The following is a 15538-nucleotide window of genomic DNA, read 5'->3' on the forward strand; positions in this document are numbered from 1 at the left end:
CTGCCATTTCATTGAGGGGCCCAAACGATGTTGGACTTTTTATTTCCAATTGGTATTTTATATTTTTGAACACACATTTGATTCCGGCTAGCTGAACTACACTCAACGGCTTACAGTTTAAAAGTAAAATTTATTTGAGACGGTCACATGTGTCGTATTTTGTGCGACGGATCTCTTATTTTAGTCATCCATGATAAAGTATTATTTTTTTATGCTAAGATTATTACTTTTTATTGTGAATATCGATAGGATTGACCCGTCTCACAGATGATGATTCGTGAGACCATCTCACAAAAGACATACTCCATATTTGGTTCATTTGATGGAATTAGACGAGATTTGGAATTGAAAATTTTATTTTAATGTTTGGAAATATGATTTTTTTTTTTAAAAGGCTGGTATTTGTGGAATTTAATGGGATTCATTTTAAATAACATTAGTATCTATTATTTACAAAGTTTAAAAACAGCATAAAGAAAAGCAGTTTTAACACGTATATGTAGAGAAAGATAATCAATATCAGTATGAATTAGAAATGACAAAAACTTGCGTGATACGATCTCACGGTCGTATTTTGTGAGACGAATTTCTTATTTGGGTCATCCATGAAAAAATAATACTTTTTATGTTAAGTTTTTTAATTTTTATTGGGAATATCGGTAAGGGTTAACTTATGTCACAGATAAAGATTCGTGAGATCGTCTCATAAGAGACTTAGTCATTAGAAATTTAGAGGAAACAACTTAAGACAACTCCAACCATATTTTACAAATCTTTGCAATGAAAAATACTTGGACTCTTGGTTATAAAATTGTTCACAAAGATTATATGATTGATAGTGAAATCAATAAAATCTTTGTCCTAGTTTCGGTTCTTAGATATTTAAAAGTTGCGTATGTCCAATGTTTGTTCAAGTTGACCACAAGATAATATAAATGTACAAGTATAATCCATGGTGAATAAATTAATATTCGCTATCATGCTATTTCGATGGATATATCCTAAGATTGGTAGAAACCAGGGACAAATTGAGCGTAACTGGATAAATAAGTGCTTTATAAATTCCTAGATAATGATTAAGAAGCAGCCAACGAACAGGGACAAACTTTCCAGCACGCTCCTCAATTTCTCTGCTCCGCTCTGCCAAAAGAAAAAATAAATAAATAAATAAATAAAATATGATATTTCAAATTCTTAGATTTGCAAAAAAAGAAAAAGAACAAACAAATAATTAGAGAATAAAGCAATAGATGGGATGTAGAGTGCAGCAGCGTGATCTTTCGCAAGCGCGGCGCTAGCGTGCACCGACAAAGCGCACGTTAAGTATAAAGCACTTATTTATCCAGTTACGCTCAATTTGAACGAGAAGAAGTTGTTTTATGAGCAGATAATGACTCGTAGTACCAGACCAGGATGATGCTTAGGTTAAAGTAATTGAAGGAGTAATAATGCGCACCAGATCTTTAACTGCCGCAGGACCGGGAGATATAGGTTCGGTGATGGGGCCAGGAGCTTCGGTCGGCGGTGCAGGAGGACTGAGTAGTTCAGGAGCAGGAGCAGGAGCAGGAGCAGGCGAGATGCTCTTCTTGCTAGGAGACGGTGCGGGGGCCGGAGGCTCAATCGGAGGCGCTGAAATAGGAGCAGGTGGAGTTGCTGCCTCGGGCGCCGGAGTTGGTGGGGACTGAACCGGAGCTGGTGTCTGCGGTGAGCTCACAGGCGAAGAACCCGGCGGCGGAGTGGAAAATGTCGGTGGAGAACTTACCGGAGCTGAAGTCGGAGGAGTCGAAACTGGAACTGCTACAGGCGCAGTTGCCGTTGTTGTGGGGACGGCGGCTGTGGCTGGAGCTGGCCCAGCCGCAGGGGACTGTCCGCCGACTACGGAAGCTGCAATGCAGATCAATGAAAGAAGAAATCCCGTTCTCCGATCCATGGCCGCTACTTTCGTAGAAAGAACTGTGAAATGTTTACGGGGAAACTGAAAATGCTAACAATGGTGTAATTAAGAAATAATTAATGTGAATTTAATAGAATTGAAGGGGCAGAATGTTATATTAATAGGCCTTTTTTCGTGGGCTGGACAATTTCTGTGATGTAATAGGCCAACTAAAAAGACTGGACCGGGCCCATTAAGCGTGGAATTGACCACCTCACGCAACAGCTCTAGATACACACTGATACACATATTATGTGTGTGTATATATTTACCTTTTTCGAATTTTCAATTCTCTTCTTTTTTCTTATTAGTTGTTCTTTTCCCTCTTTTCACGCCTGAATTGAAGATTTGTCTGTTCTTATTTTATCTTTCTTTGTTATATTCTTATTTTTTTATTTGATATTTCTTCTAATTGGTTATTACTATAAAAATGAATTTTTTTTTCCAGCTTTTCTTTTATCATTAATATTTACTCGCATTAATTCAATTTTAAATGGTTAAATGAAAAAAAAAAATCGCTTATGTGACATCTTATGTGACAACTTTAATAAAATATATTGTACATTTTATATTTTATCCTTCATAAAACATAAAATCTTCTTTTATCATTTTTTAATATAGATTTAACTAAAATATATTTTATCCCTTATAAAACATAAAAACTAATAAATTTGACGCTAAAAGAAAATATTTATCTAATGTACCAACCATTCAACGCAATCAATTTGGTTTATGATGAATAGAAAGTGATCATGATTTTTTAATTTTAAAAGTCCGATTTTAATTCTCAGTTTACCACAAAATTAAAAAAAAAAAGAAATGTTTCTTTTTTCCCCGGCGATTATCGTACCTACGAGGATTTAGATTTTTTTTTACTGTAAAAGTAAATTCTATGTAAATATTACAATATATTATATTAAACATTCGCCCAAGGGGTAAAAATCCATACACACGAAGACACCACAACACACAAGCGGAAACAACCATACAGACGAAGACACGATAACACACACACAAGGCGGAAAGAACAATACACACGAAGACACGATAACACACACAAGGCGGAAAAAACCAAACACAAAGACAACATAACACACACACAAGGCGGAAAAACAAGGGGATGCTTGATTGTCTCAGATCTCAATGCGACTGCTTCAAGAAATGATAAGCAAGACCCCGTTAGATTCACGCACAAACCCCTTCACCAAATGAAGTAAAAAGGGTGGTGCTGCTCAAACAAAGAACATGACGTTCTCCAGTTCAGGGTGCAGGTTGTAGTCTCTCTTGTCACACCAGGCAGTAGACAATGACGTAGTGCTAATTGCGTGAGAGGAGGAGGACGACGCTGACGATGCTGGGGACCGATATTGAGACTCCATTGCTGCCTCTTGAAACAAACGACCCCGATATGCGGCGAGATCGGCATAGTAGACTGGCGGCACAAGTGATACCGGCTTTGTGCATCGAGCAAAGGTAAAGCACATATCATATATGAGTTTCTGCAACTCATCAGACGAAAAGAAATTCTCATCCCAAAGCACGTGGTAGTGAGTTGGCTTGCTTGTACCCAAACCTCCATAGTGGCTGCAGAGATAGAAGTCAAAGTAGACAGGATGAACAATTACCGTGTCCACCACAGTTCCTGGAGGCACATTGCCGGTTGCCCCTACGTCATTTCTGCTCTCACCAAAAAGACGAGTCTGGTGGCGCTTTTGAGCAACAATCAAAGTGATTTTTGGTTGGTAATTGTCTTCATAAATCGTTTTCTTTATGTCACGCAACTCCTCAGCTAACACCATTCCAAATTGTCCCTCGCTAACACCATCTCGAAAGATCACGATCTTGCTCGGTCTAACCCTGTTGAGCCCAGTGTAAGTTTTGATCAAATCCAAACACGTGCCACCAAAATTTGAAATCTTTTCTTGGCGATGGGCTTGTGGACTGACCCTAGCAGCATAACGATTTGCAGCAGGCCAGTTAACAGTGCCTACAACTGCAGCTATTGAGGGACAAGCAGAGTTATTTGGCGCAGGGTGATTTACATCTGCTCCTATAAACATCACATGGTCTTCACCAACAAAATGAGGAAGCTTTGCCATCAGCTCAAAGTTGCTGCCCCCCAGTTTAGCATTGATCTTGAGACAAAGATTAGCTAGATACTGGTCCTGTCCCTTCATGACATTGGAGGACAAGCAACATTGGGTCAGGACACCAATTTTAGTTTCAGAGACCCACTTGAGAGACTTGTATCCAGGATCCTTCCAAGCCATCACACAAACAATTAGTTGTAAATTTTCTTTGCTCTTACTTCTAGCTCTATCAACTACATCTTTCAGGAGATTCTCAAGACTCTCAGCAGAAGAAAATCTGCGCATAGATGCGAGAAGGCATACAAGAGGATCGTCCATACGGATACCTAGTTTTCCACAGCGAGACTTCAGACTGCCAATGAACATTTCCTTGTCCAGCTTACTATGTCGTTCACTATCAGTAAAGTCTATCAAAGCCCAGCGCACAACTGATTTTCCATCTATAAGACGTCTATCACCTGTAAGATTCCACTGACACTTCTCCCCATCCACCTTCACAGGTTGAGAACCTCCTATTCTCAACTCAGGAGCACCAATAACACGACCCGCAACCTTGGTCATATTTCGATCCACTTGAATTCCAAAATTACCAATGACTACCCTGCAATAAACAGTAGGAAAAGGTAACTTCAGAAATAACTCAGTCGAAAAATCCAGATTCTTGGCATTGTTTTTTCCGAGGAATAACCATTTGGGCAAAATACAAATGCAGTATCGATCAAAGGCAATTCAAAGACCAGAAATTCCAACATTTTTGTCATTTCTAACAATTTAATGATCAGTACATGAATAATATTTTTAGGGAATAATTGCGTAATTTGAAAGGCAAATGTTCATAAATAATGGTATTGTCATCATACACACACATATACTGCATGTTATTCATTCATTTTTTTGCCTAAAATTGTTCGCGTGATATAAACAAAGCTGTAATCTAAAGATCTATATTCATGAACTCATAATATACACAGACAAGATCGAGCAATACCAATTTGATGCCCTGACGTGATACCTATAAACACTTGCATGTGCACAAACAAATTAAGTACACGATATCATGATTTTTCAAATTATTAAATGAAGACCAAATATTCCAAATGTTTGGACCGTAGAAAACTAACCAGTGTCAGAAATTTTTCATGCAAACAACGAAGATTCTTAACACAAGGGACAGGAAAACTATCACATACCCGCAAGGTCCATCACTAGCTTGCAACATTTCATCGATCGCCCTTCTTCTGACATCAGGCTTAGCAACTGATAAGTCTTTCAATTTTTTGGCACTCGAGTAGTCCAAATCCTCCTTGGGGTACACCTGACCCTCAACCAAGACACAGAATTCAATAGGAACTTCGTCTGCTGATTTGTTGCCTCTCCCAAGTTGTAAACAAGGAACATTTAGGTTTTCAATTTTTCTTCCCCACTTTTCCTGAAAATAGGCAACAAGGCTCGTTCTTCTTGGAGGATTTTTGCCTTCGCGATCGACAAGATCAAACCAACTATGGCAAGTATCCTTTTCAGCCAGCCCTACAATGGGATACTTCTGCTTACAGGGGCGGTGCGTGACTCTTACTTTCAACCCTTTGAGAGCCTTGATTGCTAGTTGTCTATACCGTTTGATGTCATCCATGGAGTTAATTTGTTGAACATTTTCCATAAGGAAATCTTTGACTGACATGGGCTTACGAAATGCTAACACAGAGTAGTCCAAACACAAAGAAAGACCTTGCGACGTAGACTTCAAGCTCTGGTTAAAGCCTCTATAAGCTGCAACTCCGTTACGAAGTTCATCCTGCTTCTTGTAATCCGAGTAAAAGCTTTTTCCAACACAGATTCGCTTCCTAGTAGGATTTTCTTTCATTACCAAGTCCATCCCCTGCAAAATATCACGAGGAATATGGGAGAGTTCCCCACGTAAGTATTCTTTCAGCTTGCGTAGCTTCAACTCATTCACCAATCTGATAGTAAACAAATAGGAACGCCCCTTGACATTTTCCCCATCAGAAAGTTCCACCTTATACTGTCCAGTTGGCAGAACTACGGCACTAAACAAGTTCTTTTCACCATCATAAGCAGTCTGAAGGATCGGAAAAGTGTCTGGGTAATCAGAACACAACTTATCCCTGATCAAACGCAAATCGGATTTCCTCACTATTTTTCTCACAGGCCGGTTGTCATCGGAAGTTACAGGCTTGACGTCCACATCGTAGTGAAAAATAGTCCTCAGTGGATCAAAATTCACAGGGAAATGGTTAACAACAAGCTTGATGGACCTGACATATTTCTGTCCACCCTTATCAGGTCTCCTAATAGGCTGAATACGGTTCTCTTCCTCTTCAGATGGAAGGGACCGAGGCGATAGTGGCTGCTGTGGCGAAATCTTGAGCGATTGGATGTCAAGCTCATCTGCAGAAAACGACAAAAAGCCCATAAGATTTCAAGAAAATCCCATAATCATTAACAAGAACCATGTCATACACATCGATCCACTGATCAATGTCTCCCATCAATAAAGCATTCTCAAACCAGCAATCCATCATTATAATATAATTTTTTGACAAGAACGCTAAAATATAAATATTGGAATCCAAAATAAATTACCGAACCATATATAACCGACAATAGAAAAAAATCAAACCACATATGAAATGACCACGGAAGAGAGGAAAAGACATCAATACCAGAAGATGAGCGGGGAGGGGGAGGTGGAGGGCGAGCCGGAGACTGGACCGGAAATGACGAAAGCGTAGGAGGTTGACCCCACGGTCTTCCAGCACTCGTTCGCCCTCCTCCAGCACCTCGGCCCATTCCTTGTTGAGGAGGCTGTTCGACCCACTGCCGCTGAGCCTGAGGCCGTGGCTGATACTGATATCCTCTTCCGCCGGAACCTTGAGGCCGGTAAGAGCCCCCCCGTCCTCCACCACGGCCATAGTTGCCTGATCTGCCGCCGTCCATTGCTGTAAATGTATATATGTATTCGTATCAAATTGAATGTAAGCTGGAATAGTAAGGTGTGAAACGATAATCGAGGTTTTATAAGAGTCGTGTGGTAGGTTTCTTGGAAAGAAGCGACGTGGAAATTACATCATTAGCTTTACTTCGGGAGCAAGTTTACACAATTACACTAGGGGCTTCCAGAACATTCTCACTCAGGACTTGTAATTTGAGCCCAATATATATATTTGGAGGCCCAATACCAACTACTGGGCTCCATTTAAAAAAGTCTAGTTTTTAAATTTTAACTAAAAGACCACGTATTGGTTTTTCGGACTAAAATCATATTCTAAATGTAATGCCACGTTCTTTTTTATCACACTAAAGTCATTTCGACGGAGATCACTTTCAGAAACCCCGTTCAAATTTTATATTTTCATCTCTAATTTACTTTTTTTTCTTATTATTTGACAATAAATTTCCTACTACTATAACGCTTCGAAGTAATATTTTTGCATGTTAAAGGATTAACAATTGTCATACTTTGGAAAATATAAAATATTAAGTGGATGGTGTACAAGTATGAAATGATGAGTTTGTCCTGCGTAGAAAAATAAAATTGATATGAGTATATTTATATTGAGTTACATTTTATGAAGTTGTAATATTTACTGGTCAAGAGACTCTCTTATGTGCGCAAAGAATGTTGCAAATCCATGGTCTTATTTTCTCTGTAAAAGACCTGATTTGTGTACAAACACGACTTAAATACATCGAATGTGGATTGATCAAATAAAAAATTGTCCACTTCCTATATGAAGTCCTCGAAACACACATCGATCAACAAATATGTCATTTCTTTTTCTCATGTACTTCTTTTACCCTAGTTTTCGTAACAAAGCTAAGGTACTTGTTTAATTCGTCAGTATAATAATACCTTCGTGTTACCATTTTGAACTTGACTTGGCTCTTGATTATTTTGATTGATACGCGGGTTTGTATTCAGTTCCAACTTTTCATTATGTTTTATCTATTCAAGATTGGGTGTTTACATTTTGTCAAATACTTCAGTCTCTTAATGTAGACCGGTATACCGTATCGAAAATCATATACCATATATTGTACCGAAAATTACGATACATGTAACTAGTATATCGATTATACAAAAATTATACGATATACCGAGATTTCGGTATGATATCAATATATACTGTTTTATACCGAAAAAACCTTACATTTAAAATTTTTATAAATTTATTGTTTTAAAATATTATATGTTCTAAAATTTTTGTATATTTTTTCGACATTTCGATATATTCAAAAATTTTCAAATTACATATCGTTAACGTGCCGAAAAATTCGATATTTGTTACCGTACCAGACCGAAATCTTCGGTAAACTCGACATCTTTTCGATACAGTAATCTCGATATACCAAAAATTCGGTATTTTTTTCTCACCTCTAGTGGTTACGCCTTATACCGGATGTTACCACTAAATTTAATTAATCATTCACCAATAAGCAAGATAAAAAAATCCCCACCCCACCGCCAAACGAATTGTATAATTTGCTTTTCCTACTCAAGTATACAAAAGTATATTACAAAAATTCTCAATACATTTTATAATAAATAATAAATATAATAAAAAGCTGTAAAATAGATTACTATAGTTCAACGAATGTGGTTGGACTAATACCATTGACTTTTGTTATAATATATCAAAAAAAAGTATATTCGACAATGAAAAATTAAAATGAAAAAAAATTATCTATCATGTCTAAATCTTTTATTTAAATCATATACTAGTTATAATCATAGCACGAATAATTCTTATATTTTCGTATACTGCAACTATATAAATAATTTGAAGATCATAATCGGCATAAAACGATATTTCGAAAAATTAACAATTAAATATTATTTCTCTATTTGAAAATGTATTATTATTTTCTGCTTGTTTTTAATACGAAATTTGTATGGTCAAAAACATAAAATAAGAAAGGTAAACTACGTAAGTTTATATATTTGTTTCCAAAAACACACAAATGTTGTAAAAAAAACACGAACACAAGGCACCGATCAAATAAAAACACGAGATTGCATATTGCAAAAAAAAAAACAGTAAACAAAAAAGGGGTACACATCAACTAATCGAAGCTCAATTCTTGCTGGTATCCTTGGTGGAGAGTTGGGCTTGAGGATTGGTGGCACCACCGCCTGTGACGGTGGGGGCGTCTGTGGAGGCGGCGGCGCCACGGCCAGGCTGAGGCTGGAGGTGACCTTGTGTGCCATACCCTTGCTGCTTGTAATCTTCCAAGTCCTTGTACTGTGTGTAAGGACTTGTTTCAACGGGCAACCCTTCTACATTTGCTTGCTTCTTCTCACCATCTTGCTGCTTCTCCATTATTCTTCAAATCTTTTGCTTTTTTTTTTCTGGGTAAGATTTGACCAATAGGTTGTGTTATTTATAAGTGTTTATTTTCTTAAAAAAAAAGAGAAAAAGAAAATTATACAAATTACGTATTTTTTTGTAAGGCGACACGAGTCATGGAGCTGCCAGTTCTTGCATGAGGTGTCTATTTCTGAGTGACCGGAGGCTAAATGCTTGGAAAGCCACTATTGAATTTGTATCTATCCATATTGCTTTATGTATTCATATATTACTATTACTATAAATTTTTAACATATCCATATTTATATCTTTTAATTTTTTATTTGCTCTTTTTTTGCCCTTTTTTCTGGTAGATAGGGTGGGCCTGTACTACGATTTACGATGAGTATTTTCTGGCCCAATTGATGGAAAATCCTTCTATCGATTCTTGCACTGTTGTTTTTGGGCTTAATCTCGAAATTGAGTTGATACTCGACAAGATGCTCGACGTCCTAAGGTCAGCCACGAATTTCCCGATTAATTGGAACTATATCAAGTTCTAAGAAAATATATATCAAGTTTTCGTTGTTAAATCAATTCTAATCTTTCAACTCAAGTTGATAGTGTTATTAAGTGGTTAAGGGAAGTTTATCCCTGTCATAAATTATTTTTTTCTGAAAACATAATGATTGATAATATGATTTAAATCTCGCGTGTGCCAAAATTCTACACATTTCTCATATGTCATGCTCTCACATGATAATGAAATGGAAAAAAAAAAAAAAATCAACAATGAAAATAATCATCCATACATGATTCATTTCGTCACTGCATATTCTACTCACCAATCTGTCCTTGCATATATTTCTCACCTATTGATGAAGAATTGTTCAGAGAGACGTTCAAATTAGTGGAGTAAGTTAATGTTTGATCAGTAACTATAGTTTCGATTATCTATATCAACACTTTTTTCGGATGAGACTTGATACCCCTGGAGCAGAGATGGGTCCAGCCCACTCTCAGAAAGGTAGGGGTCCAGTATTCAGAATGTAATGTGAGGTTATCTTCATGATAGAGCCCCGACAGGAGGTCCTCTCAAATGCACGAAGTTGGTAGGAGAGCACGGGGGAGGTAATCTCGGCTGACCTCCCAGACGCCCGTAATCGTAACACAGAAACTGGTGGCCGACCTCCCATGCCGACCTCACAGCATGTCCCGAGCTGACCTCCTATATGATGGCATCTCGCAGATTGGAAAGGTTTTTGGCCGAACTCCCGAGCTGACCTCCCACAGGATCCAGATTGTAGACGGGCTCCGGCCCGTGAGAGCTCCTACCTAGACGCTAACGGGTAGCACACAGAAATCCAGCCCAAAAAGTAAAGCCCATAAAGGTTTAATCTAATTCCGTCCGAGATTCTGAGAATCTAGACCTACCAAATTATGATTTTATTATTCTCCTAAAAATATCATATTATATTCATTGTTTATTCATTCATATACTCACTCACTCTACACACAGTATTGTCTCTGTTTTCTATTCTCTGACTTGAGCGTCTAAGGGGCTATGCTGAAACAACCTTCCGGACCCCTTCTAACGTTCTTGTTTGTATTTCCAGATTTCGAAGGTCCGATCCAAGCTCCCTAAGTGAAGATCCGACCTTCCAGCTACCATCCCGGATTTCAGCAACATCAAGACCGTTGCACAAGACTATCCAATGATGTTTATCTGACTAACGTGATTTAGAAACTATTATATTAACAGTGTGTTTGGCAACCAAGATTTAAGAGGATTTCATGAGATTTGGATTTCAAAATCCAATTTTTACTGTTTGGTAAGGTGATTCAAAAAAAAAATTCGGATTTGTTTAGAATTTCATGGGATTTCATTGGATTTCAATAAGTATATCCAAATCCCATCAAATTTGATAAGATTTGGTGGGATTTGGATTTTAAAAACTTATAATTACTTTTTTATCCAAATGAAATTGATTTGGAGAAGTCAGCATGATTCACGCAAATTTCACTGCACTTTCGGTGGTTTTGTTAATATCCTTATTTGCTCCACCACCAGGCCTCTCTCTCTCGATTTTTTTGGAAAATTCAAGAAACCTCCTGATTCCAAATTTCAATAATTTCATCTAAATCCACATTCACAAACAATTTTGTAACATGACACGTCTTTGACACATTTGAATGATAACAATAATTGTTTCATCAATATCTTTATCCAAATGAGTTGTGATTTTATCTACAAAATCTCTTCATAATATACACAACATGCTATTATTCCTAAAGAAAAATGAAATATGCGATTATAAATAAATTATGTATAAATCCAGAAAAGTTATTTTATTAACATTTACTATGTGTATCCAAAACAATGCCAATAAATTTTATAATGTGTCTCTTAATAAGATGCGTACTTTCTTTAGAATTGGTTTAATCATTTCTATTACAGAACATTTTATACTATCATGTATCTGTGAATTTTGTAATACAGAAGAAAATTATTACATTGATAAATACGTAATAATTAAAATTTTGTACAAATAGAAGAATAATATTTTTTACTTCTCGATCATGAACGTCAGATTTCAAAGCTAATGTCTCGTTGTTTCCATATTAGGTAGTTCATAACAATGAACAAATATAAATTTAAACGAACATTACATCTTGGAAGGATTCAACTAAGATATGATGTTGAAAAGATGAGTCATTTCAGAATTCAATTTTGAAATAGATAAATTTAGTAAGATAAATATAATAAAATTGGTTTTTAATATAATATGCAATATTGCATTGAAATTATGGAATTTTCGAATTGCATGCATTGGGTGTCAATATTTCTGATTATTGAGGGTAATATACATGTTTATTGAGAGTAATTTAATTTCCAGTTGAAACTTTTTTGAATCTATCTCTTTTAATTTTCTTGGACTCTCTTATTTGAATTTTTAAGAAGACAATTCAAGATATACAATGTATATAAGATTTTAGAAGAAAACTACAGTCCATTAATTCTTTCACATTAAGGTAATATTGAAATAATATGCATTTGAGATCAAAAATTTATGATTATTAAATGGTAATTTAATGTCCATTGAAAAAACTTGTTGCAGTAATAACTTTTAAAACTCAAATTATTTCACAGGCCTCAGCCCTTGCTCAGTTACGTGTAGCCATTATTCATATGCATCTACATATTTGGTTGAGCGAAATTAGACTTTTACACCTACCAAATGATCCAATAACCCAACTTTTGATTTCTTTTAAATGATTTCATCTCATTAGGCAATGACACAGACCACGCAATGATTTTTGCTTTATAACCCATAATTGTTCTCTCCGATCAACTCATGCTCTAACATCCTTATTATTCCTTCACCACCTATGATGACTCAAACTGATTAACCAGGATTTGAAACGAAATATATCAGCAAACATATGATCTAATGATAGTAAAAGAAACGTTCTCGCCATCGCTATGACATTTACTAACCCAAATGTTGTAAATCAATACACTAAAAGGTGATCTCAATCACAAATATTCTACCTTAAGATTTCATCTTTACCGGACTCTGATTGATTCCTCCGATAATGTAATAAAGGGAACACGATTTAAACATAATAATAATAGTTACTGAAACTAGAGCAACTAAAATATAAAGTGAATTGAAGTCTCCCCTTCGGTTGAGTACTACTCTACGTCCAACTCACAGCAATTGGGCTCCCCACGACGTGTTTCCCGTCCGACCATTCCATCCTCCCAAATTCATTAGCACCCACCGACTTGAGGGAAACCGCGGTAAACGTCGCTGTATAAGATTTTTTCTCGTTCGTCTGACTAAAAGTCAACTCCTCCGGATCCACTGATACCTTGAAGGCTTCGCTGGTAGAAATCGAAACCTTGTACGTACCAGGTGATCCCACGTTTGTCAATGTTCTTGTGTGCTTCACTGTATTCGAAGAGGTACCATCTCCGCTGCCGTGGGTACCATCTGTGGCCGCGGGAAGGGGCACCGCGAATGAAGGATAATTGAAGTCGTTTATGCTGTAGGTCTTGCTGGAGTCGCAGGTGAAGTTCTTCTTGGCCAGGCCGCTGATTTCATTGGAGGTGTAATTCAATGCACAGAGGAAGTATAAGTAATCGTCCACGTCTAAGTCGTAGATGAGGCCAGGATTGAGGGCGGAGACGGGATCCACGTGGCCGGCGCCGTGGTCGAACGGTGTGGATGGTTTCCCTGTTGAGACGTCTTCGATTAATTTGCCGTTTTTGTCGACGACTTTGGCCGTGGTCATCAACGCGGATCGAATGGCGGCGGGGCTCCAGTCTGGGTGCGCGCCTTTGAGCAGAGCCGCTAGGCCGCTGACATGGGGACAGGACATCGACGTGCCGGAGATTATGTTGAATTCCACGCGCCTGGTGTCCTCTGCGAGGCCTGTCGGTCCCACTTCCCCGGACCAGCCTGCTAGGATGTTGACACCTGGTGCTATCAAGTCGGGTTTCAGAATGTGTGAAGTGATGGGGTTTGGTCCCCTAGAGCTGAAAGCGGCCACCACGGGCGAGGGTTGGATTCCGACTTTGGTGCCTTCGAAGAAAATTGTGGCGGTAGGGTTGGAATCGGAGAATATATATGATTTGATTGCTTCGCCGGTTGTTTGCCCCACCGCGGTGGCTGGAAGAAGATGGGCGTCTGCCACAAGCTCCTCCCCGTTTGCTGCGGTGTTGGTTAAAACCATCCCTGCCCCGCCAGCAGCTCTGATGACGGAGCCCTTTTGAACTCTTGGGTTAACCCCACGGTCACAGAGCACAATCTTTCCATCGACTTTTTCAGGAATCAGAGTACCCGTCATGCAGAGATTGCCATTGGTAGCATTGGTCGCGTTTCCGGCGTAAATTAAAGGAAGCATTTTTCCAGGTAATGGTTCGCCTTTGTAAAGCGAAACGCCGGAGTAGTTTTTACCATTTCCCAGACTGACATACGCCGGGAAGTCACGGTCAAGAGTCCCGGCACCGACAGTGGTTATCCACGGTGCTACATTAGACAAACTGTAGGAACTTGGGCCGGCGTTACCGGCGGAGCTAGAAATCAAGATACCCTTCTCCATTGCGGCAAAGGCTCCCGATGCAACGCTATCCCTAAAGTAATCGGACACCCCGCCGCCGAGAGACATGGATAGAACATTAACATTATCGTCTATGGCCTTCTCAATTGCCGCTAAAATATCAGAACTAAAACAGCCGCCTATCCAGCAGACTTTATACACAGCAATCCGAGCACGCGGCGCCATCCCTCGCGCAGTCCCGGCAGCGTACCCAAACAGGCTAGCGCCGGTGACGACCGATCCAGCGGCGGTGGAGGAGGTGTGCGTGCCATGGCCATCGTCATCACGCGGAGATTTTGATTCCTTGGACTGATCAATTGGGCCTAGAGTTGCCTCGTAACCCTTAGAAAAATACCTGGCTCCAACCAACTTCCTGTTACAGTTGGATTTAGTGAAATTCGTTCCAACTTCACATTCCCCCTTCCAGAAACTCGGAACCGGGCCGAGCCCATTATCATCGTAGCTCCGGCTTTCTGGCCACGCACCAGTGTCCAAAACCCCGACAACAACATCACTGGCAGACTCAGATTCCGGGAACATAGCAGAATTCTGATCCAATCCTAAAAACGACGGCGTCCGCGTCGTGTGAAGCTCATACCTCAGTTCGGGTATAACAGATAGAATCCCAGACCGATTCTCCAGCGCCTCAGCCTCCTCCGGCGTCATACGGGCCGAGAATCCGTGAATCGCGTTATCGTAAGTGTACAGAATCTCCGCCGAGCCTGACACCGATTTCAGCGACGATTCGTACCAGCGAGAATGATCCTCAAAAATGGCAGGCATTCTCGATTTCGCCATGTGGATAATATAAGTCCTCTCCCCCCTGACAGCCACGGACACATGGCAAGAACACGCAAACAGAAGGAAACCCACAATCCAAAACATGTAAAGTTGGAATTTTTTCCCCATTTTTTGGTGTAATAATAATTCGTTGGGAAGAGGGGATTTGGTACTAATAGTGCTGGTTAAAAACACATTTGGAGGTGGAGGTTTGAAGAAGATGAAGTGTGAATCCATGGAGAGGCGAGTGGGGGGACACTTGTAGTTTGTCCTGTATGTGAATGATTGCGTTGCAACGCAAAGCGGAAAAGAGGGACTGATAG

The 15538-nt window shown here is 39.0% G+C and overlaps 3 protein-coding genes across 3 annotated transcripts; all 3 read right to left on the reverse strand.

The window, feature by feature from the left end:
• Positions 1-974: 974 nt before the first annotated feature.
• LOC142531249 (uncharacterized) lies at positions 975-2229 on the reverse strand. Its single transcript, XM_075637345.1, has 2 exons — positions 1457-2229; positions 975-1140 (listed from the first exon to the last, which is right to left on the reverse strand). Exons 1-2 carry the CDS (start codon positions 1928-1930, stop codon positions 1066-1068), a joined length of 549 nt encoding a protein of 182 aa, XP_075493460.1. The 5' UTR covers positions 1931-2229; the 3' UTR covers positions 975-1065.
• Positions 2230-2830: 601 nt separating this feature from the next.
• LOC142530745 (protein argonaute 2-like) lies at positions 2831-7044 on the reverse strand. The gene is made up of 3 exons (XM_075636552.1): positions 6705-7044; positions 5214-6429; positions 2831-4624 (listed from the first exon to the last, which is right to left on the reverse strand). Exons 1-3 carry the CDS (start codon positions 6976-6978, stop codon positions 3166-3168), a joined length of 2949 nt encoding a protein of 982 aa, XP_075492667.1. The 5' UTR covers positions 6979-7044; the 3' UTR covers positions 2831-3165.
• A 5744-nt stretch (positions 7045-12788) lies between these two features.
• Positions 12789-15538, reverse strand: LOC142530848 (subtilisin-like protease SBT1.7). Its single transcript, XM_075636713.1, has 2 exons — positions 12902-15538; positions 12789-12850 (listed from the first exon to the last, which is right to left on the reverse strand). Exon 1 carries the CDS (start codon positions 15450-15452, stop codon positions 13032-13034), a length of 2421 nt encoding a protein of 806 aa, XP_075492828.1. The 5' UTR covers positions 15453-15538; the 3' UTR covers positions 12789-12850; positions 12902-13031.

Source organism: Primulina tabacum, chromosome 17, assembly GCF_025594145.1.
Source record: "Primulina tabacum isolate GXHZ01 chromosome 17, ASM2559414v2, whole genome shotgun sequence".
Taxonomy (NCBI): Eukaryota; Viridiplantae; Streptophyta; class Magnoliopsida; order Lamiales; family Gesneriaceae; genus Primulina; species Primulina tabacum.